At 36.1% G+C, this 27,122-nt stretch overlaps 2 protein-coding genes across 4 annotated transcripts in view; both read left to right on the top strand.

The window, feature by feature from the left end:
* The window catches only part of LOC102873576 (protein CASC4-like), a 141,261-nt gene extending 128,372 nt beyond the window's left edge, over window positions 1–12,889 (top strand). Inside the window, exons 9-10 of one of the 2 annotated variants that reach the window (XM_006882951.1) lie at window positions 5,823–5,990; window positions 12,819–12,889. In XM_006882951.1, the coding sequence (XP_006883013.1) occupies window positions 5,823–5,990; window positions 12,819–12,889 (239 nt within the window). The remainder of the gene's footprint in view (window positions 1–5,822; window positions 5,991–12,818) is intronic. The other variant, XM_006882952.1, reaches the window with a different exon arrangement.
* Window positions 12,890–23,960: 11,071 nt separating this feature from the next.
* Window positions 23,961–27,122, top strand: part of CTDSPL2 (CTD (carboxy-terminal domain, RNA polymerase II, polypeptide A) small phosphatase like 2) — a 74,145-nt gene continuing 70,983 nt past the window's right edge. The window contains exon 1 of one of the 2 annotated variants that reach the window (XM_006882949.1): window positions 23,961–24,134. The gene's annotated coding sequence lies outside the window, so the exon portion shown is untranslated. Of the gene's footprint in view, window positions 24,135–24,155; window positions 24,257–27,122 lie in introns of those variants that run through there. The other variant, XM_006882950.1, reaches the window with a different exon arrangement.

Below are 27,122 nucleotides of genomic sequence, written 5' to 3'. Positions count from 1 at the left end.
AATTTACGTTTAAACACTCAAATTGAGAATATATGTGTATATAATTGAGAATACAGAAGTCTTAAAGCAAAGGAATTCATATTTGAATGGATAAAACATAAAAGAATATTCTAATAATTCTAGTGTATATTTTATGTAATAGGATAATTTAGTATTTTTAACTTTTTATTGTGATTTGAGTGAAAGTGTACAGAGCAGATTGGTTTTCCTTTCAGCTATTCATATTTTGTTTCTGGCATTAATTCCTACATTATTAATAGCAATCTTCCCACTTTTCCCATAGGATTCTTATTTTTATTCATTCTTTTGTCTTCTGAGTTTTTGCCCTGTGAAAATGGTAACTTTTTAATTTTGTATAGTAGTTGTTTTAAAGATGGTTACTTTCCTGGTGTTATTTTTCACCCTACAAGCCTATTACTTGGCTTAATGCTGAGCCACACCAGCTGGGTTCAGTTCCAGGCTCAAAGGACAATGGAAGACATTAGTATCAGGAGTTCCACTGTTATTTATTTGCTGTCAAGTCACCTGCGACTTGTAGCGACCCAATGTACAAGCATCTCTGAAGCCTGCCCTATCCTGAGCCATTCTCATTGACTCCAATACACCTACCCCCACTGCCCCAATTACTGTATCAATCCATCTCCTCCGGAGTCTTTTTCTCCTGTGTTATTCCTCCACCCTTCGAAGCATGAAGTCCTTCTCCAAGGACTGGTTCCTCTTGGCCATGTGCCCAAAGTATGAGACAGAGCTTCAATATCTTAGCCTCCAAGGAGAAACTTGGTTTTACCCTAAGACAGACCTATTTGTTCTTTTGGCAGTCTATGATATGTATGTTCAAGACTCTTCTCCAGCACCACAACTCAGAGGCATCAATTCTTCTTCTGTCATCCTTAGTCATTGCCCAGCTTGTTGATACATAGAAAGTAATTGTGAAGACCATGGCTTGTATCAAGCGCACTACAGTCTCTAGACTGACGTCATTACTTTTCATAACTTTGGAGAGGTCTCTGACAGCAGATTTTTGCAGTGCAATTTGACTTTTGATTTCCTGACTGCGGGTGCCAAGAGTGTTGATTGTGGAGCTGGGCAAGCATTAATTGTTAACAACCTCAGTCTCTTCTCCATCCGTCATGGTGCTGCCAGTTGGCCCAGTGGTGAGAATCTTTTTTTTTTTTTTTTACTTTGCTATGCATATCTTATTCTGGACTATTTTCATGCAAATAATAACGTAATCATGTATTTCTTTTATACTGTTCTTTTCCTCATCTATTTAAATGCAGTGTTTATTATTTATCCCCTTTTCATAGTTTCTCCCGACCCCTATTGTCAGTCCTGTTTTATAACAGTGCCATTATGTAGTATTTATCCTTTTGTGAGTGAGAATTTCACTCAGCATAATGTCCTCCAGGGTCACGCATTTTGTATCATATTTTATTAGTTCCTTGTTTTTCAGTGTTGCATAATATTCCATTGTGTGAATACACCACAGCTTCTCTATCCATTCATTTGTTGATGGGCACTTGGGTTGCTTCCATCTCTTTACTACTGTGAACAATGCAACAATAAACATGAGTGTGCATATATCTGTTTGGGTGGCAGTTCTAGTCCCTTTAGTGTATATTCCCAATAGTGTAATTGCTGGGTCAAATGGTATTTCTATTTCCAGGTTTTTGAGAAAGTTCCCATACTGCCTTCCAGAATGGTTGCACCATTTTACACTCCCACCAACAGGGAATAAGGATTCCAGTTTCTCCACAATCTCACCAGTATTTGTTGTTTGCTGCTCTGTTGTACTTTCCTACTGTTATTGGATTGAGATGACATCTCATAGTTGTTTTGATTTGCATCTCTTAGAGCTAGGGATTTTGAACATTTCTCTATGTGATTATTCACCATCTGAATGTGTTCTTTGTTGAGAGAATCTTGGTCTTCTTGATGTTGAGCTTCAATCCATACTGAAGACTACATACAATCCTTGACCATAGCAAGCACTTCAGATTCTTCTCACTTTCAGCAAGCAGGGTTGTGTCATCTGCATACTATAGGTGGTTGATGAGTCTTCCTCCAATCCTGATGTCACATTCCTCCTCATAAAGTCCAGCTTCCTGAATGACCTGTTCTGCATATAGATTGAAAAGGTATGGAGACAGGATGCATTCCTGATGCATTCCTTTCCTGATTTTGAACCATGCAGTATTTCCTTGCTGTGTCCTGAGGACTACTTCCTGGTCCAAGTATGTTGTTGTTGTTGTTATGTGCTGACAAGTCGCTTGCGACTCACAGGGATGATATGTACAACAGCCCTAAACCCTGCTCTATTTTGTGCCAATCACACTGCCTCCAACACACCCATCCTGATTATCCCAGTCACTGAATCAATCCACCTCATAGAGCGTCCAGGTATAGGTTTTGCATAAGCAAAATCAAGTGTTCTGGTATTCCCATTCTCCTCAAGGTGGCCACAATTTGTTGTGATCCACACTGTTGAATCCCTTTGCATAATCAATGAAACACAGATAGACATTCCTCTAGTACTCTTCTGCCAAGATCCATCTGACATTTGATGATAATGTCTCTAGTCCCATGACCTGTTCTACACGAGCTCGTATTTCTGGTAGTTCTTTGTCAATGTACTATTTCAGTCATTTCTGTATAATCTTCAGCAGGATTTTGCTTGCATATGATATTAAAGATATTTTTCAGTAATTTCCACATTGTCAGTTCACCTTATTTTGGAATGGGATTAAATAGGGATCTCTTCGAGGCAGTTGCCCTGCAGATTTCTTGGCACAACCTGGTGAGCATCTCCAAGGCAGCATCTATTTGTTGAAATATGTTAATTGGTATTTCATCAGTCAGTACCTAGAGCTTTATTTTTTGCCAAGTCCTTCAGAGCAAAATGAACTTCTCCTTGCATCACCGTTGCCTCTTGATCATATGTTGTTTCTTGAAATTCTGTGTCAGCCAATTCTTTTTGGTATAGTGACTCTGTATACTCTTTCCATCTTCTTTTAATGCTTCTTGAATCAATATTCTGTCCATATGATCCTTAAGTGTTGCAACTTGTGTCTTGAATTTGTGCTTTTGGTTCGTCAGCTTAGGAACTGTCGAGCAAGTTCAGCCCTTTTGATTTCTGATTCAAGCTCCTTGCACATCTCATTATAGTACTTTGTTTTGTCTTCTCAAACTGTCCTTTGAAATATTCTGTTTAACTCCTTAACTTCTTGATTTTTTTCCCCCTTTGCTTTGGCTTCTGCAATATTTGGAGTCTCTTCTGACATATATTTTGGTCTATTCTTCTTCCTCTGTCTTTGTAATGACCTTTTGCATTCTTCATTGACGATAATCTTCATATAGTCCCACAGCTCATCTGGTCTCGTTCATTAGTGTTTTCTATCATACCAGTAAGCCTGGTCATTTTTATGATTTTGAATTATGTTCCACATCTTTTTCTTACTTTTTTTTTCCTCATTTTTTTACATTTCCACATTTTTTTCCTTTTATCATCCTGGATTGTGACTCCTTTCAGTGCGGTCAGCAGTTGTAGCCAGGCACCATCTTGTTCTGTTTCCAGAATCACAGAAGTTGAGGTTCTTGTGGTCCCTTTAATAATATAGACTAATTCTTTACAAGTAGTTTTTCTTTTCTTCAATTTTCTTTTCTATGGTTAAGAAGAGAACAGTAGTTGCAACTTAGGTTGTCCTTCTGCAAGCTTTTAAGAGGAGAATGATTTTTAAATAAATTGATCCTAGGAAGTAGATGGTGGAGCATCTTCTGCTGAATTATGATATAGAAATCCCTATCAAGAAGATGCTGACTACATTTTAACTTTCACTGTAAATCCTCGTGTAGTACAGGATTTTATTTTCTTCCGCATAGTAAGGTTTTAACGTTCTCCAAACATGAAAGTTGTGTATGTATATTAACAAAGATTATGATTTAACATAGGACATTTATAATTAGGAGATACCAGCCTATCTTTTTTACAAATATCCTATCATTTTCTCAGTTTATTGGTTGGTATCTAGTTCTTATTCCTTTTTTTCTTTTTCTTTTCTTTTGTATTATTGTTCTTTTGTACCATAGAGTCGGACCCGACCCATAGCTGACTCTCTGGGCAGGTTTTCAGAGGCAGTTGATAGCAGGGCAGATTACTCACCTTCTCATGTGGAGGAGCTGGTGACCTCGAACTGTGTACCTTTGGGATTGCAATGCAGCTTCTTGCTACTCAGCTTTTCTAGTCACTCATTTTTCATATCCTAGTCTTATTCTTGGGTGTCCTAGTGGCAAGAAGCTGCACTGCAATCCTGAAGCCCTGCAAACATGGTTTTAGGCTACCAGCCTCTCCGCTGGATAGGCAATCTCCTGCCCTGCTCAATTCTGACTCTATGATACACAACAAGAAGTCTTATTCTACAATAGAATTAAGATGATTTCATGCTTTTTTTATTGACCATTCTAATTGAATCTTACGTTTTTCCTCCCGCTTTTAAAGCCTTTGTGTGGTCTGTTCTTTCTTAAATGAATTTTATCTTTATCCAGCACTTCAAAATATATTTGACTTGATGTGGTGTCCACTGTATAGACTTTACCAATATCTCCATTAATTTTCCCTTTTGTATTTAACCTCTGTTTCAAGGGTATTTAACCTCTATTTCCAAGGAAGCTATTAACTTTTTTTCTTAATGAATGAACCATATGCAATATCAATTGCAGTTTAATATATTGAGATTTTATCTATCAATGTTGGTAGCCAAAAATAGTTTACACAGTGGAAGTAAAAAATTAAGAAATCTGGCTTTATGAGCAACAAAATTTAGCAGGAAATTAAATTTTAATATAAAATTTACAAATTGTAATTTTTAAAGTCTTAAGTTCATCATCAGTATGATAATACCTATATTTTAGGGATTCAAAGAAATTATTTTATGCTAACTATATTTAATCAAAATAGAGCTTAACTTGTGTTTGTGAGCCCCGTCTAAGTAAGCCTTACATTTTTATATTCAATGTCTAGATGCTGAATAATTTCTGTAATAGGTAGTATGTCTATTGTTCTTCCTTTTGATTTCTAATTGTTATAAATGTGTAACAGTGTAACAATCTCATGTAGGTCAACTTTCTTAACATTCCTCTTAACAAATAACTTTCTTGACTAGTTTGGGAAATAGAGGATAAATCAGAAATGTTTGAGATGTTTTTCATAACTTATACCCTATTCGGATATCTTACTCTCTCTGCTGTCCTTACATGGAAATTAATAGCTGTAGTGCATTATTATCACCAAATGAATTTGAGATAACCCTCAGTGTTAGCCTAGAAAAAAAAATAGAAATTTGGAAATTATTTTTCTATTTTGTTACTGATAATGTATTAAAAATACCATAGTTTTTCATTTACTTTTTATCTTAAAAGAAAACTAGTTAAGAAACCATTTTAGAAACAAAACTAATTATCTGTTGTGCCTAATAATAAAATGATACATTTTTTTATATGGCATCAAATTAGGCAAATACTTTTCTCAGAGGCCATTCTTAACAGTCCAGAAAATGGCACTCTCTTACAAACATTATGACTTTGGGTTGCACATGTGAAAATTAACACAAGGAATTCTTAAGAAAAAGTTGTTTCAGTCTTTGTTCTTATTTATTTTTGTCTTGAATAATCTTCACAAAGTGTACTTAAAAAAAAAAAAAACACAACAGAAAAATCAATACCCTGAATGGCTAGGTTTCATTTGTCTACTTTCTGTTCTGCCTTCAGTATTAGGTCCCTTCTTTCTACCCTCTTTACTCTTAATTAATCCTGTACCTACTTCACAGGCCGGTTCTTTGATGAGAATGAATCCCCTGTTGATCCGCAACATGGCTCTAAACTGGCGGATTATAATGGGGATGATGGTAACGTAGGTGAGTATGAGGCAGACAAGCAGGCTGAGCTGGCTTACAATGAGGAAGAAGATGGTGATGGTGGAGAGGAAGACGTCCAAGGTGAGCGTGGGCCTGGCTTCCATGCTGTGACAGTGCAACCCACCTCTAAGTTTTTGGTTGAATTTGTGTAGAGTTTTAATAATAGTATAGCCTTAAAATTAATTCAAAGATGTTCTGTGCAATTTTTTTTCAGTTTTAATTTAAAAATTATATGATTGTGGTATTTACAGATCTGTAATTCTACATGTATGTACTGATTTGAAACTCAGAATCTTTAGATATTTTATAAAGTGTTTAAAATCACTCTAGCCATTACCTAAGGCAATGCTCTAAGAAAATATTTTCTATTTCCTTCTGTGAAAATATTTCATTACTCTAGGTTCAAATATTGCCTATATATTCTTTTTTGTTATAAAAGCAGCCACAAAGGAAATGGTCTCCTCCACATTAAAGATCATTTCAACATAGGAAGGGCTGTTTTTGCAGTATATTCTAAGAGGCTTTAAAAAATGTCTATTTAGCAATCAGTTTCATAAGAATTTTCTTTATCTTTAATACACAGATTCAACATGTTATCTCTGAGCTTTTAAGTTAAAGTTCAGAATCTGTGTGCATGCAGCCCTACCCTGCATGTGTATCAGAGTATGTTGCTTATTAGGCCTGATTCTGCTTGCTACACCATTTAAGAAGTACTTGTGGAACTTTTTATCTGTCCTATAAAAGCTGATTATGAATTTGGTGTGTGGTATATTAGATTTTCATGTAATGCATGAATAATTTTTTTTCTCCAATGCAATTTGTCTTGATTTCCCTCATAGTTTTTTAAAAGTAATTAAAATTTTATTTACATTCATAAGAATTTTTTAAAATTCAAAATAAATAAAAGTTGTCCTAAATTACTCTATTTGTTAATTAATACAAGGAAGAATAGAGGCTCTTGACTTCTGTCTAGGCATTGTTTTGATAGTATGTTCTGGATTTAGAAAAGTGTGATTAATGATGATAAAAAGAGATTAATAAATCCTAGGAGTGATTTAAGGATTTATTAATGAGAACTTCTCAAACTCTTTTGGGTAAAATTGCATCAATTATACTCATTTAAAAAATTTAATCTCACCCCATTTTCCTAAACTTTACCTCTTTTTTGTTCTCATTACTTTTTATAATTTGTTGGGATTATATTTATTTTGAATTCTTTATAATACTGTTTTAAGTCTTTCTTGCATGTATATCATATTACCAGTTAGAGTGTAAGCTCTTGGAGGGCAGGGATTTACATTTTGCCTTCTGCTTGTGTCCTTTTCTGCCTTCATACTTAACCCCAATAGCACTTACAGCACACACAGGGTTCTCAATAAATGTTAACTGATAATTCTGTGCTTTTCTCATTGTGTTTTGTTCTTATAACTATAACTAAATATAATACTTATTTAACTTTGGGTTCGTGAGCTTGCTTGATTTAAATTTACATCCTCATTTTCTTTCCAAAGGGCTTCTATCATCATGTGTGATAATTCTGAGGTTTATATTAGCACAATTCGAACCATACTAGACCGTATAAATACTGCTATCTTGAAGTTTATGACTTTTATTACAAAATGTCTGCCTATTATTTTTATAATGTTTACTTATAAATAGGTACACATTTATCTTCAGTGCATTTCCTGCTTTCCTGTACCCTCCACCTCACCTATCCCCAGATATCATTATTGCTACTTTGTATTTCAGGTCCCTAATACCCATATCCTGCCTTGCTCTTCTTTTCAGAAGAAGATACATTGACTCTTAGGAGATGATTTAAGAGAACCTGGATGTAGAGAGAGAGTTCTTAGATGTTTTGGTTTTCCTCAGTTGCAAAGGAATCTTCATTGAACTTATACTCCTTCTGGTATCAAGTGTTGGTAATTCAGTGGTAGAATTCCTGCCTTCCATGTGTCAGATCTTGGTTTGATTCCTGGCTAATGCAACTCATGTGCAGCCCCTACCTCTTGTCAGAGGTGGTGTTGCAATGATACTAAATAAATAGGTTTCAACAGAGCCTGTACTAGACTAAGAATAGGAAGAAAGGCCTGGCAATCTACTTCTATAAATTAGCCAGTGAAAACCCTGTAAGTCTTAATAGTGTGATTCACAACTAGTCTTGAGGGTGGCACAAAGCTGTACAGAATTTCATTCCATTGAGAATGAGGTCATGATGAGGTAGGAGCTGAGTTGATAAGCATGTCTTCAGAAATGCTTTTGAAATGCAGTGTTAACTATCCAAAAAGCAAAGAGGAGGAATGCTGACTGTCCCTAATTTATCAACAAATTGGATCCCAAATTTTTTATTAAGCAAGACTATTTGGAATTTAAAATACTTTCTTTTCTGAATCAAGAGAAATAATGGTAGGGAAAAACCAAAACAAAACCCTAACCATTTTGCATGAGAATCAGACCACTATTTCAAATCACTCTCGGCACCATCATTTCTTTAGTTGTAAGGTGAGAGTACTATAGATGATCTTTTTCAGTTTTAAAGTTTAGTAGCCACCTTGAAGTGGTACCACTTCTTGTTATTCCTCAGGTTTTAATGGGGAAATGTGTGTCATATTTCAGAATTCCTGAAAAATATCTTCTCTCAAACATATGAGGGAAAAGGTAAACTTTGTTGCCACCCCTGAGACTTTGCAGTGAGGATACCAAAAATGAAGCATGTACTTCAGAAAGTCTGTTGAGGTGCTAGCTGTGGGATATCTTTTCTACTCTATCCAGGATAAGGGGAGTTCTTTTTCCAGCAATGAAGTCTTTTAAGAATAGAGATTCTGGCTATAAAACCCTTGCTTCAACTAAGGATACTTTATTTTGTTTTCAGGATTCCTGGATTGTAAATGGAGGCTTCTGGCAATTTGTCTGCCAATAGGTGCTAAAAGATTTCAGCTTTAGGTCTGATACCTGTTCATATGGAATGATCATCTGGATCAAAACTACCTAAAGATTGTTTTCTTGTAGATGTTTTATTTAAGTGAGGCCTATGTTTTCTGTATTTATAATCATAATTTAATTTTTTATTTACTGGCTTTCTGAAATACTCTACAGGAAAATCTATTTTTATATTGATGTAAACAAATTCCTGACTTCTATTAGTAATCCAGCAAAAATATTAACTCTGAACATATTATATGTCTAATGGATAATATATTTTATTTCCTTTTTTACTGTAATTAACAAGTAGAGACTTAAAAATTTCCTTCATCTCTTTAGTCCTATAAAAATTAATTTGTTTAATGTAATATAAAATGCTTGAGTATTAGCTATGGAAGTCATCATAATGCTTAAATACATAGAGTCTAGCCAGACTGGGTTTGTATCACAAGCCCTACCACTTTATAGCTATCACTTGGAGTTACCTGACCTCTGTCCCTCACTTTCCTCATCTGTAGAATAGGGATAAATATAGTATCTTAACTCAACAAGGTTGCTGCATGGATTAAATAACTTAATATTAAGAACTCAGAATGGAGCCTTTTAACTCTTTAAGCACTACATCAATGTCTGATGAATTTTTTTTTTTTAAGAAACGAAATCTAGATTGTTTCTCTTTGTTGCCTGCAACAAAGAAAACTACACTCTGGCCTGTTGATTAACCTGCATTTTTTCAGTAGTACACCTCATGATTTTAAGTTCTTGCTTGGTAGAGCTTGGGTTTTGGAAGTAGCCCTTTCTTGTTTTCTGAGTGAATTTAGGATTTAGTTAAATTATGATTGACTTCCTAATATATAGAGGAGCTGTGGTGGCCTAGTTGTAAGGCGTTGCATTATTAGCCCAAAGGCCATGCTTTTATGGGATAAGATAGGCCATCACCTCCCATGTGATTTATAGCACTGTAAACCATGAGAGGCTGAGCTATGAGTCAATTGCAGTTGGACAACAATGAAAGAGTTTTTCTCTAATTCTCTTTCCTTTAAGGCTTATTTTACATTGATGAGTTATATATGGAATTTCCTATTCTGTGAAATGAACTAAAGTATTTCATGATCACAATATCTTGTATTAGAATTGGCTAGATAATTTCATCATACTTTACAGATAAATCCAAGGAGCTTTTTGATAGAAACTTGAACTTTAGACTGAAGAGCAGCTACATTGAAAATGGACTTTCCATTCATATGAACGATAGCTCAATGTTAAAAAAAAAGTCCTATGAAATTACAGAAGAGTATGAAGGTATCATATTAAAACTTTTTTGGAAAGCATAGAAATAAGACCAAAAAAGTTCTTTAAACTTACAGATGACTTTGCAATTAAAGAATCAGAAGCAGGAATGGAATCCACTTCTGAAATAGCTTGCCTCCAGAAATTCTGTGAACCTAGGGAAACAATGAAAGTTACTCAAGTGTTCAGGTCTTTCATTCATAGGGTTGTTATGAGTCGTCTACAACTCAATGGCACTTAACAACAAGTCATATATATGGTTGTATTTTGAGAAAGGAAAGGGATTTGTTATTCCTGTTCTACCAGGAAGGTAATTAGAAGCCAAAGAGTGGTTCAGTAAGTGTTCTTTTTAGTGCCACAGCAGGACTAGGATTCAATTTTTCTATTCTTAGCCTTTTGCTATTTATCTCATTTTTTTCTTTACTTTTACTCATTTAAAAAAAGTTCCAAAAGTAACAGTATTTTTACTTGCATGACCTTTCTCATTTAACTTTTAGCAATTCTCAACAGTAGTTTTCCCCCAGCAGACCATGGTGATTAAGCTTTCATTTAAATTACATAAGTCTTGAAAGATGTGTTTATAGCCATCAGGTGAGAACTTATATCATGGGTCCTAAGGAGAGCTTTCTGGAGAGATGCCAGGGCATATTTTCTTTTTGAAAACCAAAAACAGTATTTTAAAAATCCAGAGTTCATTAATAAGTAGTTGATTAGTACATGTTCAGAACACAGAATAATGCTGTTTTTGTATACTGTCCAGTCAGTACTGACTCAAAGATTACTATATTGAGTTTTTAAGGATGAATATGAATAGTATGTTAATAATTTCACAATTTACACATTATAACATGTTTGAATATTTATATTTAGCTGATATATACTATTGTTGAGATCAATTTGTTTGTGTTTGCTAGCAGTTCTAAAGATTTTCTATAATACAATAATGGATGATTTTTTTTTAAGTGACTAGGAGATAGGAAAATGTACAATGAATGAATGAATGAAAAATCCAACTTTTCTGTAAGACTTAGCTAAAATCATAATTAAAAAACATTTTCCATAAATTTATCAGGAAAGCTATTAAAGAAAAACAAAAAGTTGGCTGTTTTGGCATTTTTTAGAAGAGGTATAAAACATAAATTTGTTTTCCAAGAGCGTAGTGTACTAGGGGGAATGGTTGGGAGGGTAGAAAAGTGCAACAATGAATGAATGGAAATCCAAAGTCTCTGTAAATTTTCACTGAAAATAATAAATTTAAAAAAGAAAAACCCCATAAATTTATATTATTAGAGCGCTCTTTAAATTATGTAAACTTTTATTTCCAGATAATTATTTTCAGAGTATTACCTATAAAAAAATTAAGCTATTAGGTAATTATAAGGATGAACCAGAAAGTAAGAAAAGCCATTTTTTAAGGCTTCTAAAGAGAGCTCTTTCATGGTGTAGTACGTTATGTTGCATTGCTAACTAGAAGGGTCAGTGATTACAATCCACCCGCCACTGTGGTATTATGAAGATTTACAGCTGCAGAAATTTGTTGGAGGGAATCTGTGAATTGGCAGAAATAGGTTTGGTTTTAATAAGGAGTCAGAAAGGGTCATAAAGAAACATGTACTCAAAAGGGAGCCCTTAGATTCTGATTAAAACTTTTTTTTATCTTATTCTAACATAACTTTAATAGTTTTATTTTCAAACCTGTGGTTTCCTGCAATTTGTAGTAAAATTTGAAAGAAGATATTGGCAGATAGACTATATTGAAGTGACAGCTGATAGAAGGGACCAGAATAGGCTGCCAAAAAATCAAATAGAGTGGTTCCAAAGGACTATTTCGAGCTATTCAAAGTGACTTTGAAGATCCTATTTTATAATAATATTACATAAATTTTGTTTGGTCGGGTAAAGGTTACATTTTCATCAATAGGAAATAAAGAGTAAATTATTTGCAGAGAAGGAAATTCACTAAAAGGTTAAGTATTGGCATTGAGAGGGTCATCAATAGGAAATAAAGAGTAAATTATTTGCAGAGAAAGAAATTCACTAAAAGGTTAAGTATTGGCATTGAGAGGGACTTATTTCCCAATTTTTACAAAAGTATGAACTACCATTTTCCCCCTTTCTATTGCATTATTTTATTTTTAATTTTTCCTTTTTTGTATGAACTACTTTTATAATTTGAAATGTTTTTAAAGTATGAAAATATATAGAAAAGTTTCTACCAAGTTTTATCTTATTTTTTTCCACACAAATCGTAACATGCAACACACACACATAAGAAACTAAATTGTGTTGGGATTGTGCAGTTTTAAAAAAATGCATGAAATTTGTGTAAAAACATAGCAGTTTAAAGAAAAAATTCCCTACCAAAAAACACTTTTTATTCCTAAACTATGAAAAGAATATATTTATATAAAAGGAATAACTATTTAGTGTTTATGAGTTCCTGGTTTTGTTATCTTTATCTAGCTCTACTGAAATCTTACTATTTATCTATTTTCATCATTTGTTGCAATTATGTAATCTTCTAGAATAGTTAAGACTCTGCTCTTCAAGCAAGCAACCAAGAAACAGTAAACTATTTGCACAAGTTATAAAACAACAAGCAGTATATAGCAGGGAAGAAATGAAGTATCATCTAATTGGATTTCTGCGAGTGATTTTAAAAATAATATTCTTGATATATAATTATTTCACCTACAGATGATGAAGAACGAGAACTTCAAATGGATCCTGCAGATTATGGAAAGCAACATTTCAATGATGTTCTTTAAGTCCTAAAAGAAAACTTCAGACAACCTAAAGTGCTGTATAAATGGAAACATTTCTACTTTGTTGGTTGGTTTGATTGTTTTTTTGTTTTTGGATTTTTTTAAATTTTTGTTGTAAAGATCAATTGTATCCATTGTAAAGATACTCTGAGATAAATTTAAGTAAAAACTTTAATGGAGGAATGTACCCATGTACATATGTGAACTTTTTCATATTGTATTATCAAAGCAGAGACTTTTTTTAGTTATGATACAGTTGAGCCAAAAACATAGTAAGCAAAACTGTAATCTTTACATTTAAAGTAAACTAATGTATATTTTACATTTTATTGGGCCTAATTCTTTTTAAAAAATGGGACAAGTAAGCAAAGATTGTTGTACAGTTTATATGTTGCCAATAGCATAACCACAGTGAGAACAATTATTCAGCTGAGAAACTTTTTATATACTAATATATTCTTCTTAGCCCAACCAAATGTTCTATCTGCCCCTCATCTCATGCTTATCATGGAATTATACTAGAATAGTTACATAAAAAAGAGAAACTGTAGACTAAAACACTGGGCAGCATGTGTACAAAGTCTCTGATGTATTTTGGCTGAGGCCTGATGAAAACTGAGATAACCTATAAAGATGTAAAAATATTTATGCATCATACACCTTACTAAATTAATGAAATTATGGAGTGCATGACTGACAATATATTTTTAATTTTATTTTTTCACATAATGCCAGTATTGCTTCTACATCCAGAACTGGCTAAAATTTTTATATGTTCAGAGTTTAAATTGGTAAAGATATTCATGATTTAAATGTTAAATCCTGGAAGGGGCTAACTCGGAAATGAATCTGCAAATCAGTATTTCAAAGCTTCTCTGGTAGTTTTAGTGATATTATTTGACTAGAATTTTTCAGAAGTACTAAATAAGGAATTTTAACAGATGTTTTATTAATGCACAGATAAACAGAAGTACATGAGGTGTCGACAGCCATTTTACTGAAATAGCTTAAAAGTTTGTAATAAAGATGAAAAATGTTTGTAATGCTTAGTGTTAGCGAAGAACCCATCAACCTCGTATTTTCTAGAGCTGCAAAATTATTTCAAATGCATTTATCTTTCTTGAAACTATTTAGTAGAATACATAACATAGCTAATCCTTATTTTTGGATTTAAAATACTTTTAAATCCTATCCCTCTAAAAAATTTTTTTTTAATCAGAAGAACCAACTTGATTAAGATTAACCCTATTTTTCCCCCCGTTTCTTCAGAAGGGCTACTGTTAATTGCACATAAACATAATATACATTTGTTTTTCTGTACTCAGGTTATAGTCAAAATTCAAATTATAGAGACAAAGAAATACGTTGTTCACTTTGAGTTGCAGAAGTTCTTGGATTTCACGTTGAAATTTTTATTGATCAGAAAAAAATGCAATAATTTGTTAAAATTGTTTTTCCATGATAACAAAGTCAGCAGTCTATATGCCTTTGCTATCAGCAGGTACAAGCTAACAATGAACTGGTTTGATGGTTCACACAATTTTTTTAACCTCATTAAAGAGAATTGATGTAGTTATTTGGGGCATTAGTTTGGGGAAAATGAATCTAAAAAATACTCTTCATGATATTTTAATACTATAAAATATTGAAAAATGAAAACCATCTAATTTTCTGCCTTAGTTCCTTTGGCATAAAAACAATCACTTGGTTATACAGTAGCTATTATTTACACAGCAAAATTTCTTCAATTAGTAGCCTAGATATTTTATAAAATGAGAAACTTTGGACCAATTGATAAAATTTCTGACTGTATTAACATTTTAGTACTGCAAAATATTATGTGAATCTCTTAAAATTCTGACATTCTATAGTCTGCATTAGACATGCTAGTTTTATAATGTTTTACTTCTGCCTTAAAATTTAGGTTTTTTTTTATTAATGTATTTTTGCCCTGGATTAAGTGTTCATTTGATGGAAACTCTGATTTTAAAAAAGTCATCACTGGGTTCTAATAAATTAAAAATTAAACTTGTTTCATTGTGTTATTGATACATCTCTACACATCAACTTGACAGCACCTAACAACAATAGATACACATCGTATTCATGTGTTAAGTTACATTTTAGCACTAAGATTTATGCAAACTTAGAATGCATTTTAAGCTAAACTGGAATAGTAAAAGAGAGAGAACTGTAGGCTAGTTCTTTCAACAAATACTGAATACCTGCTGTATAGAAAACTCAGTGCTGTAGAGTCAGAATTCAGCTGACTGAGTTTTCAAAGGCTGTAAATCACATAGGAGGAACCTGCCAGTCTTTCTCCCCCAGAGCCACTGGTAGATTCAAACTGCCAGAGAGGAGTGCCACCTTTAGGTTAGCAGCACAACTCTACCTACAAAGCCACCTCTATTTGTAGAGAGGAAGCTTTGGTGGCCTAGTGCTAAGAAACAGCACTGCAATCCCAAAGACGGAGGGTCCAAATCCACCAGCTGCTCTGCTCCTGTGCAGTTAACTGCATCTGAAAACCTGCTGGAGGGTCAACTATGGGTTAGTTCCGACTCAGTGGTACACAACAACAACTCTATATAGAGAGTTAGCAAGAGAGGAAGACTCTAAATGAGGTAGACTGACACAGTGACTTCAACAATGGGCTTGAGCATTGCTGAAATTTTAAGGATGGCACAGGATAGGGGAAGGTTTAAATCTATTCTTCATAGGGTTGCTATGAGTCATAGTCAACATGATGGCCCCTAAAACAACTATAGACTCAGCAGTCTTTTAAGTAATAATATTACAGTGTGGAAGATATACATGATCTCTTTTCTCAAGTGTAGGCAGTTAGACAATAATATACAGTTAAACAAATGAACTCATCAAAAATACCCTAAAACCACAACAGGGAACTCTAGTGGTATAGATAATTTTAAATAGTGATAAAAGCTATTATGTTACAGGGACCATGAGAGCTATCAGATAATGCCACTCTGAGGAAACTATATTTGACCTGTGCCTGATTGCAATGAAATTGCAGCCATTTTGAAATCTAGGGAATGCTTATTATAGGCAAACAGAAAAAAAGAGTACTGATTACTAAGATAACAAGTTTCATATGTCTGAAAAATATGCTGGTAGACTGGTATGGATGGAAGATAGCCAACATGGTTAGGTAAGATGAGGTCAGTCATTCAGCAGATATTTATTGAATGTCTACTTTGTGCCGAGGACTATTCTAAATTCTGAGTGTATATTATAAAGAAAACAGATAAACTCATTGTTGTCTTGGAACTTTCGTTCTAGTGAAGATTGCTAGTAAAAAAAATAATGCTAAGTGATTTAGTAAGAGTGCCTACTTTTAAAATGTGGTGGTCAGAGAAAAACCTTACTGTGAGATTAATAAGATGAGTTTTACAATGATTTGAAGGTACAATATTCCAGACATACAAGTGACAGCAAGTGTAAAGGTCCCAAAAGGAGAGTAAAGTTGGCATGTTCCTAGAATGTAGTGAACAAGGGGAAGTACATTGAAATGACAGCATATTGGTGAGCTAGAAAGATTGTAGGTTTGGTGTTAGGTGCTGCTGCTAAGAATGAGCAGACTCAGCTGACCCTCCAGCAGCTTTTTCAGAGGCTTTAAATTGGAGATTTCCCATCTCTAGCAGAGCAGCTGACCACCAGAGCTACCTATAGAGGGTTGAGTAGGCTTTAATAATGGGTGTGGATTTTATTTTAGTCTGAGTACAATGATGTGTCTATAAAAGTGACCTTAGTTTTTTCAATACTCCAGAGTTAGTTGGAGCATTATATTTGTGTGGCTAGAATGTATTGTGCAAGAAGGGAAAAGATGAGGCCAGAAAGCTATGGAACAATACCAGGACATGCTTTGTACATTTATGTGTGTAAACAGGATTGAGGGGAAGGAGAAGGAACTTGGATTAACTGAACAGCTTTTGTACTCATCCAGGTAAGAGCTGATGGATTAAGATTTGGTGGTGCTGTTAGCTGCCACTGAGATAACTACAATTCATAGTGACCTCAAGAACTAAAGATCTGAGCCTTGCCCTATCATGGATTAGGGTAGTAACGGTAACAAAGGGGGAAAGGTGGGCATATGAATTAGCTATAGGATATGAGCAAAAGAACCAAAGAGGACTTCAAAGTTTTGTAATTGAACAATTGTGTAGATAAAGGTTCTGTTTATTGATTTGGAGAAAGACAGGCTTTGATTTATCATGCTAAGGTTATCTATTAGGGTACTCTGGTGCCTTAATGGTAAATACTTATACTACCGTCACAAAGGTATGAAGTTCGAATCCAACAGCTATTCTGCAGGAGAAATATGGATAATCTCCTGTGTGGTTTATTGCCTCTGAAAACCTGCTGGAATGTTCCAGCTCTGCAGTACACAACGATGACAGCAACCAAGCTATCTATCAGACTTTCAAATAGAAAAGTCAAGGAAATAGCTCAGATAGCTGAATATGAGAAATGAAGGCCAAAAATGAAAATTTAAGAGTCTACAGAACATAAATAGATATAATTCCTAGAGGAAAGAGTATAGAGAAGAGGACTTCAGACAAAGCTCCAGGGCACACAGACAGGGTCAGTCAGGAATAGAATAAATAGATTGGCTTTATAGAAGCCAAGAGTGCTTTAAAAAATTGGAGAGGGATATCTTCTGGTCTGAAAAGTGACCTTTGGATATAGCAGGAGGGACAGACAGAAGTTGGATTTAGAGTAAGAAAACAAGCACAGGAAACTTGTTAGTGTTGTTGTTAAGTCGTAGGCGACTCATTGCGACCCTGTGAACGAATGTCCTGGACACCTGTATAACTTTTCATCCTTTCTCCAGGTTCATAGGTTTTCCAGAGGCAAGCTGTTACGGAAGTGGATGCCACTCCTGCTTCCAAGCTTGTTTTAATTGGGCATACCAGGATTACACGACCTAAAAGAATGTTTCACCAAAAACAAAGGCAGGCCTGAGGGCCGTGGAGTAGAGTCACCCACCTTTGGCTTGGAAGTATGACTTTCTGTCCATTAGGCCAACTGCTCTCAACTTTTTAGTAGTTGTGTGCAAATAAATGGGAGTAACAGGCAACTGCTGAAACAGGAACTTCAAATCAATGTGAGAGCATGTTTATATACTAATGGATATGATTCAGAGGTCAGGGGGAAATTAGAAAAGATGTTAGAGGTTTGAGGATAAAAGATTTACTATAGTTATTTTACTGTGTGGAGAGTGCCAACATTCTAGCATTGCTGAGGTACTATTCAAGATTTGTGGTCATGAATTTAAGACCAACTGAAAAAAAAAAAAAAAAACTAGGCACGGAGTCTTATTCATGGTAAAGGTTTAGTTTTGATTCCTAAATATGGTAAGACGTTGTTTGAGGATTTTAAATATGAGGGTTGATCTGATTTGTATTTAGTACTCCTCTGGCTGCTGCTTGAGGAAAAGATTTTAGAGGAAAATGATAAGCACACTATCCACTTACAGATTGTTAGTTGTAGCAGTTGACATAGGATATAGTTGTTAGGTTGTGCTAAATATGACTCTTGTGACCCTGTGAACAACAGATCTGAACTCTGTCCTAACCTCAGCATCTCTGACATACTTGAACCCACTGCTGCAGTCACTGTGTCAACCCAGTGGAAGAGGGTCTTCCATTTTTGTCAACCCTCCACCTTTCCTACAATGCTGTTCCTTTCCAAGGAATAGCCTCTTCTAGCAAAATGCTCATAATGTGTGACATGAAGTTTTATCATCTTTGCCTCCAAAGGGCACCAAAACTGCACTTTCTCTAAGACATATCTTTTTGTTCTTTTGGAAGTCTATGGGATACTCAGTATGCTTTTCCAAGACTATAGCTCAGAGACATAAATTCCTCTTATGTCATCTAGCTCTCAGATGCATAGGGAATGACTGAAAAGACCATGGCCTGAATCAAGTGTACCTTTGTTTTCAAACTGATATCACTGCTTTTCAATAATTTGGAGAGATCCCTGACTGCAGACTTTCCCAATACATCTGATTATCCTGACTGCTAGTACCAAGGGTATTGATTGCAGATCCAAGATGAAGTTGTCTACAACTTCAATCTATTCTCCATTGCCTACTGGTCCAATGGTAAGAGTTTTTGTTTTCTTGATGTTCAGATATAATCCATATTGAAGTCTGTACCTTCTGCAGCAAGTGCTTCTAGTCTTCCTAACTTTTAGGAAGCAAAGTTTTGTCATCTGTATAATTTGGGATACTGATGAATCTTCCTCTGATCCTGATGCCACATTCTTGTTCATAGAGTCCAGCTTCTTAAATAGTTTGCTCAGCATATAATTTGAATAAAGAGAGGCTACAACCTTGACACACTTAATTTGAAACCATGTAGTGACAGAAGAATCAATGTCTTTGAGTTGTGATGCTGGAGATGAGTTTTGAACATACCATGGACTGTCAAGAGAAACAGGTCTGTCCTAGAGAGGATAAAACCAAGTTGCTCCTTGGAGGACATTATGCTTGAAAGGGTAGAGGAACAGGGCAGGAGAGGAAGACCCCAGATGAGAGAGACTGACACAGTAACTGTGCTAGGTTTGTCAGAAACAGTGAGATTGGCTCAGGATAGGGCAGAGTTCAGAGCTACTGTGCATAGGGTCACAAGTGTTCTCTTGCTCTGTTTGCACAAAAGCTTCTTGGTCTAGGTATAAATTTCACATGAGAACAATTATGTGTTCTGGGATTCCCATTCTTCTTAACGTCATCCATAATCCGTTATGATCCACAGTCAGATGCCTCTGCATAGTCAATAAAGCACAAATTTGACATTCTTCTGGTATTCACTGCTTTCAGCTAGGACTCATCTGACATCAGCAGTGTTATCCCTGGTGCCACAACTACTTCTAAATACAGCTTGAACTTTTGGAAGTTCTCTATGTACTGTTCTAGCCATTTAAAAAACAGTATCTTCTACATTATTTTACTTGCATGTGATATTAATGATATTGTTATGATAATTTCCACATTCTGATAGATCACCTTTCTCAGGAATGGGAATATGTGTGTCTTCCAGTCACCTGGCCAGACAGCTGTCCTCCAGTTTCCTGGCATAGACTGTTGAGGATGTGCAGGGCTGCATTTGTTAGTTGAAACATACCAATTGGTATCTCATGGATTTCTGAGGCCTTATTTTTTGTCAATGCTTTCACTACAGCTTGAACTTCTTTATTACTAGTGATTATATATTACCATTGATTTTAGGTAGGTAGGTAGGTAGATAGATAGATTAGATAGATAGATAGAGATAGATGATAGTTGTTATTGTTAAGTGCCATTGAGTCGTAGATGACTCATAGCGACCATATGAACAAAAGACCTGAACACTCGTATAACTTTGGTGGTTTCTTCATGTTCATAGAGTTTCTGGAGGCAAGCCATTTCGGACATGGATGCCACTCCTGCTTCCAAGCTTGTTTTAATTGGGAAGCTCCACCAAACACTGTCTACCATTATGGCATTTGGCATATCAGTGTCACAGTGTTTAGCATCACAGCAACCACAAGTTACCTCAGTACAGCAATGCACAGACCAGTGCTATACCACTGAGAATGTTTGACAAAAAACTTTAAACCAAAAAACAATTTAAAAACCTAATGGGAGGCCTTATCACATCATCTCACTCCCCTTAGCAAGTCAACATTTCACCCTAATACTCATCAATTCCAGCCAACAAGAAGCTTCTGTAGAATCCAGCTCTTGCAGATGGCTTTCAAAATGGATTCCAGCCCCATGAAATTCCTGAAATAGTTCTGTTTGCCAATTCTTTGGGTACAGTGATTCCATCATCTTTTGATGCTTACTGTATCATTCAAGATTTTGCCTATACCATCTCTCAGTATTGCAACTTGAGGTTTTAATTTTTCAGTTCTTTCAGCCTGAGAAATGCTGAGTGAGTACTTCCTTTTTTGATTTCTACCTCCAGCTTTTTTTTTTGCACATATCATTGTAATTTGCTTTGTCTTCTCAAGCTGCCCTTTGAAATCTTCTGTTAATTTCTTGGTTTTTTTTTAAATCTTCTGTTAATCTCTTTTACTTCAGTATGTCTTAATTTTGTTTTGCCTTCTCGATGCTGTAATGTATTTTTAGAGTCTCTTCTAAATCCATTTTGGTTTCTTCTTTCTCGACTTAATGACCCTTTGCTTTCATCATGGATGATATCCTTGATCTTATCCTACAACTGCTCTGGTCTTTGATTACTCCTGTTCAATGCTTCAAACCTATTCTGAAGATAATTTCTTAAATTCAAGTGGGATAGACTCAAGATCATATTTTGGTTCTCATTGACTTGTTTCCATTTTCTTCGGCTTCCATTTGAACTTGCACCTAGTCTGATCTAGTCAGTACCTGGTCTGGTTTTGACTGCTGATATTGAGCTTCTATAATGATTCCTTTCACAGATTTAGTCAATCTGATTCCTATGCAGTCTAACAGGTGAGGTTCATATGTAAAGCTGCCATTTATGCTTTTTTAAAAAGGCATTTATGATTACTAACTCATTGAATGTACATATTTGATCATTCTATTTCCATCCCCATTTCTGTCACCACATCTGTACTTTCTGACTACCATTCCTTCCTCCTTGTTTTCAACTTTTGCATTCCACTCATTACTTATTAATGCATCTTCATTGTATGTTTGGTTGATTTGGACTGCAAAATTTTGCAAAAATCTTCAGTTTCCTCCTCTTTGGCTTTAGTTGTTGGTGCTTATATCTGAGTAACAGTTTTGTTTACAGGTCTTTCTTGTGTACATATCGATAATTCCATCACAACATTGTACTTCAGGATAGAACCTGAAATTGTCTTTTTAACTATGAATGAAAGACACATTAAAGACAATCCCAAAAAAACGCCATTGCTGTTAAGCTAGTTCTAACTCACAGATTAAAATGACAGCTGACCTTTCAGGTAGCAATACTTACTCTACTACACTTTCTTAGATCCTAGTAATATGTATTTAATCATTATAACCAACCTAAGTGCTTTGGAAGTAGCATATTTTCCTTAACATTTTATAAAAGTGAAGGCTTGAAATAACTACTTCTTGTGTCTTATTTTTATAAAAAGTATCTCCAATTCTTAGCGAATTTAAAAATAACTATGGCAATCAATAGAGGTAATTGGTTTATCTGCTACTACTGTATAACCAGTAATTGTTGATTGACACTTAGCTTTTCAGAAATCTCTTATTTTGTGGATTAGTAATTCTGTGACTGTAAACCAACAGTCTCTCAATAAATTCCTTCAGAACACAACTGGAAAGATTTAGTATAAATCAACTCTGACAGGATATAGATATAAAAAAAGGAGGTGCTCTGGTAGGATCGTCTAAAGTTGCTCTTTGGCCGTTAGAAGCCACTAGCTACTCCATGAGATAAAGACGGGGATTCCCCGCCACCCCAATGCAATTTTATAGCTTTTGAAAACCTGCTGAAGGGTCAGCTGTTGAGTTGTTCAGCCTTGAAAGCATTTATTGTATTATATAAGTCCTCAGAAGACCCGCTCAACATTTTGAAATAAAAACCAGATTCACAAGAGTCTATTTCAGCTTAACTCTAAGACTCAAATCTAGCCCCTTACCTTCTCCAAACTCCTTTCTTCACACATAGAACTGTTTTCTCAACAGTTAATAAACTCTTGGCTTTAGACTTTTCCATCTGTTAATCCTCTACCGAGAAACTGTTCGGTCTTAACAACAGTTCTTCCTCTAAGTTTCATTTCGGTATCATCTCAAGAACATCTTCGAACACCTTTTATTCTCCTCATAGGCACTTTGCTTCACTGTAATTGCCTTCTTCAATAGACTGTAAAGTCGAGGAAGGAAGGGTCTGTATTCACTGTCGTATCCCTGGCCCCTTACTATCCACTTACTGTCGAATCGAAACCGACTCATAACTGATCTTCCAGTGAGTTTTCAGAGATAGTTACTTGCACTGGAGGCCAATGCTCATCTTTCTTCGGAAAAACCACTTAGGGTTCCGAACCGCTGGAGAATCTTCTCTTTAGGGCAGTACCAATTCCCTGAGGACTATGTTAGAGATCCCTTCCCTGGCCTCTAGTATAATGCTTAACACACTGCCTTTTGAATATTTCTCGAATGGTATCAGTCACTTTAAGTTTTTGTCAAAACTTCCAAATCACGTATCTCGGTTTTCTGATAATCAGTAGATTCATTCTGGTGCCGATGTTCTGGACTGATTCCTTACAACTGATGGTCCGCTGACTCAGGCGCAAAAGAGAATGAGCATTTTTGAAGGATCCCAGTTCTCAGCCTGTAGAACCACAAACGACAGTGAGTGGACCTAAAGGGTATTAATTTGTATGACAGATCCACAAGGAGCTGCTATGCTCTCTCAGTAAGTAGTGAGCCGGACGTAAAGCTATCGAGACCACTTGGGACACAAACAAGGGCGATTGATTCGCTTTTCCCAAGTCTGTCATACTGCTGGCTCACTCGACCTCCTTCTGCGCGCCAAGCCATTAGTCCCGCCCCGTCCCGCTTAGGCTCCACCCACCTGGCGCGCCCCCAGTTACTAAATCCTGGCCGCCGGGGCGCGCGTTCCTAAGCCCCGCCTCAAGGGCCAGAACGCGCTCCCCCGCCTTGCTCTGCCTAAACAGTTCCGTTAGCAGTGAGAGGGAAAACCGTCCTTTGGGTCCCCGCCTCTCCACGCTCAACGCTTACTCCCTAATCACCCCCCCCCCCCGCGACCACTACACAATCTACTACGGAGGCCCCTAAAGCACAAATATCTCTAATACACTGTTGTATCCTGATAGATTTTGTCCTTATTACTCCCTTTGGCCTGAAGGTACTACTCGTGCATTTTTGTCAGGAATTCAGACTCGCAAGTTTCTTCCGTCGGCAAGACCTCTAAAGCTCTTTACGGTAGTAAAAGTGCCCTGTTTTTGGTAGCGGTGGTGGTTTCTTCCTCCCTCCCGCTGAGGCCGCCCACATTCCTTCCCTCCCACCTCTCGGAATTGTGGCGGCAGGGGGAGGAGAAAGTCAAAGCGCCTGCGCACAGAGGCAGCTTTCCATCCGGGTCCCTGTCCGTGCAGTGCAGCAGGTCGGTAGGCGGGAAATGGCGACTGGCTAAAGGATCTGGTTCTGTTGCTGCTGCGGACTAAGCGGGAAAGACACCACACGTTGCGTAGTCGGGACCATCGCCGGAACCTGAGGACACTTCTCTGTCGTCACAGTTAGGTAATACCCCCTCGTCCAGACGCTGCCGCTGCTCCCTACCTCAGTCCTCCTCCTCTTCCAGGGCCCTCTGCCGGGATCTCCTCCCCTTCTCAACCGGGTCCTCCAGCAGCTCTGGCGCTTTGGTAGGCATGCACTATTTGCGCCTCGTACGTCCACTATGTGGAACCGCTCTGCTTTGGACTTTCCCCTGGGAACAGAAGGGGAGCTCACTTCCCGCCAGCTTTAGCTCTTAGGCTGCGGCCTGTGTTGTGATTTCTGGGGTTAGATTTCACTTTGCTACCCACCCCCACTCCCGATCGCACGTTCCTAGTCCCAAACCTTGTGATCCCTCCGGGTAATTGGGTTAGAACAGCTTTTCTAACCATCTTGATCCAACTGGTGTTTGGGGCATTTCATTCTTTATCTGAGATGCTTTTAGGGGGGCGTTGCTCTCTCTTTTTTTATAAGCACCTTTTAGAGGATCTAGAAGAAGGGATGCTTGCTTATCTTCTGGGCTGTTGAAATATTGAGTTGACATTGTTACTTTTTCAAGTCATGAGTGGTAGTGAAGAATATGTAAAAGGCCTTTGGTTTCGATAGTGAGCAATTAATTAGTAGTGATCCCTTACTATGTCCTTATGGTTCATCCTGCTTTCTTTGGACATGGATGTTCACTTTTGCATTCTTTACTGGAATTCCGTGGTAAATAATTACATAAGTAAGCCGTGTTTATTTACTTCTCACCCTAGTGGTGGCTGAATGTGTGAATGATGTTAAGCACTTCAGAGTACCTAAGGGAAGCCTAAAGAGATACTGCTCGTAAACTGCCCTAGCATCCTGAATTGGAATGTACTACTTAGATGTTCCTCCAAGGCAGGAATTTATTTTCCTAATGCTAATAAAACATTGCCAAGATTGCTCTTCATCATGAATATACAAATTAGTGCCTGGAAATTATAGCTTTATCTGTGTAATGTTCAGATTGTAGATTACTTGTATTCCGTTCTTATTCTTAGTTAAGTTTCAGATCTTGCTATCCATATAAAAGTAAGGAAATGACTAGTTAAAGCCAATTGTTTTTCTTTACATGGCAGAACGGTTTTTTCCGTCTTTTTAAATTTCACAGCCTTTGTTGTTTTTTTACTAATTTAAAAAATTCTTTCAAAAATAATGTCGTTTATGTAAAACATCAGTTGATATTTACAATTACAAATATCTTAGTTCTTTTGGCTCAGTTTAAAGGACTTCACTATTAGAATGATATTAAGGTTTTATGCCAGTTTTGGGAATATACAAACATCATTTGATAAATTTACTCAAGGTCATAAAGAAAGTCAACATAAAACATAGCTCTTATTTGAATCAGTCTTTTAGGTTTGAATTTAATTTCATTCTTCTCTTCTAGAACCAATAGATAGAGTCTGAGAAATGGAATACCTGGATACCTGCTAAGTTAATTTATTTGAAAAGTAGGGCCATATATGGAATTTAAAAGGATAAAAATCAATATTTGACATAGTGTAAGCTTTATTTGTATTTTAATGAAATTTTTATATAGTCAACAAAGCATTAACATTTTTAATGAAATTTGGTTTGAAGGTGATAGCTTGAGCATTACAGAATATGCCTTCAGAAATTCTCCCAAATTGTTTAAGTCTACTTTTGGTGGCAGTTCTGGTGGCCAAGTGGTAAAGAGTTGTGCTGCCAAGCGAAAGGCATGTGGTTTGAATTTACCAGCTGCTGCTCTACAGAAGAAAGATGGGCAGTTTCCTTCTGTGTGATTCTTCTGGAACCCACTGGATGGTCAGCTATGAGTTGGTTCTAACTTGATGGAACATATCACATTTAATCAATATTCGATGGTTGGTTTTAACATTCTTTTTAGTAGTTGAACTGAAAGCTGTAAAGCGATGTGGTCCTTAACCTTTGTGGACTTGTAGATAGAATTCCAAATCAAATTGTGTACAATTACCAAAAAGGTTTGGTATGTATTGAGAATACCATGGACTGCTAGGAAAACAAACAGATTTGTCCTGGAAAGGGTTAAGCCAGGTGGCTCCTTGGAGGCAAGGATTCTGAGGCTCCGTCTAACATACTTTGGGCATGTTGTGAGGAGAGACCGGTCCTTAGAGAGGGACATCATGCTTGGGAGGGTGGAAGGACAGCGCAGGAGAGGAAGGCCCTCTATGAGGTGGATTGATTCAGTGACTGATGCAGGCGACTCAACGGCACATAACAACAACATGTTTTACTGTATTCCATTCTGTATAGTATTACTTGAGCATTCACTTGAGTCAGTAATGTTTTTATTTTTCCACTGTTAAGAAATGAAGAATTGAAAAAGTTTTGTTTTTCCCAGATTGATCTAGCTGATCCTAAGTTTGTGATTACTGATCAAGAGGTTTCTTCCAAGAGTATTATATTACAGAATTCTTTGATACTGATTAAAGAAAGTTGAACTTGTTTGGAAATTATGTGTATTACTGTATTTCTGGTCTGTTTGCTAGAGAATTAATTATGGATTGCCTTAGGAGATTATGACTTGGATTAACGAGGTAATAAAGTAATTTGCCAGAACTGGAAATTAGTAAAACTTCATTTTTGCTGTTTACCAAGTTAATTGTGAAAGCGTGAAATAGAAAAGATATTTTAAATTATGAATTTGAAATTTATTAAGAACATTTCATAGTATTCCCAAAGTAATTTTTCTGTATAGGTTAAAAAGTCACTGATAATTTTAACAGGATTGATTATAGTGAGTCTTTTGCTGTACTTTGAGAGTGGGGGAATTTTAACTAATATGGAAACTATGTTAGAACCACACAAAGCTTTAGTTTGTACTGAACATTTGCCATGAAAAAAAAATATATAAGGCCATGATACAGGCCATGGTCTTCGCAATTACTTGTTATATATCAGAGAGTTGGACAATGACCAAGGAGGATAGAAGGAGAATTGATGCCTTTGAGCTGTGGTGCTAGAGAAGAGTATTGAGAATACCATGGACTG

The sequence above is a fragment of the Elephantulus edwardii genome, unplaced genomic scaffold (assembly GCF_000299155.1).
Source record: "Elephantulus edwardii isolate Elephantulus edwardi_28Jun2011 unplaced genomic scaffold, EleEdw1.0 scaffold00026, whole genome shotgun sequence".
NCBI lineage: Eukaryota > Metazoa > Chordata > Mammalia > Macroscelidea > Macroscelididae > Elephantulus > Elephantulus edwardii.
This window is presented reverse-complemented; position numbering and strand designations above follow the sequence as displayed.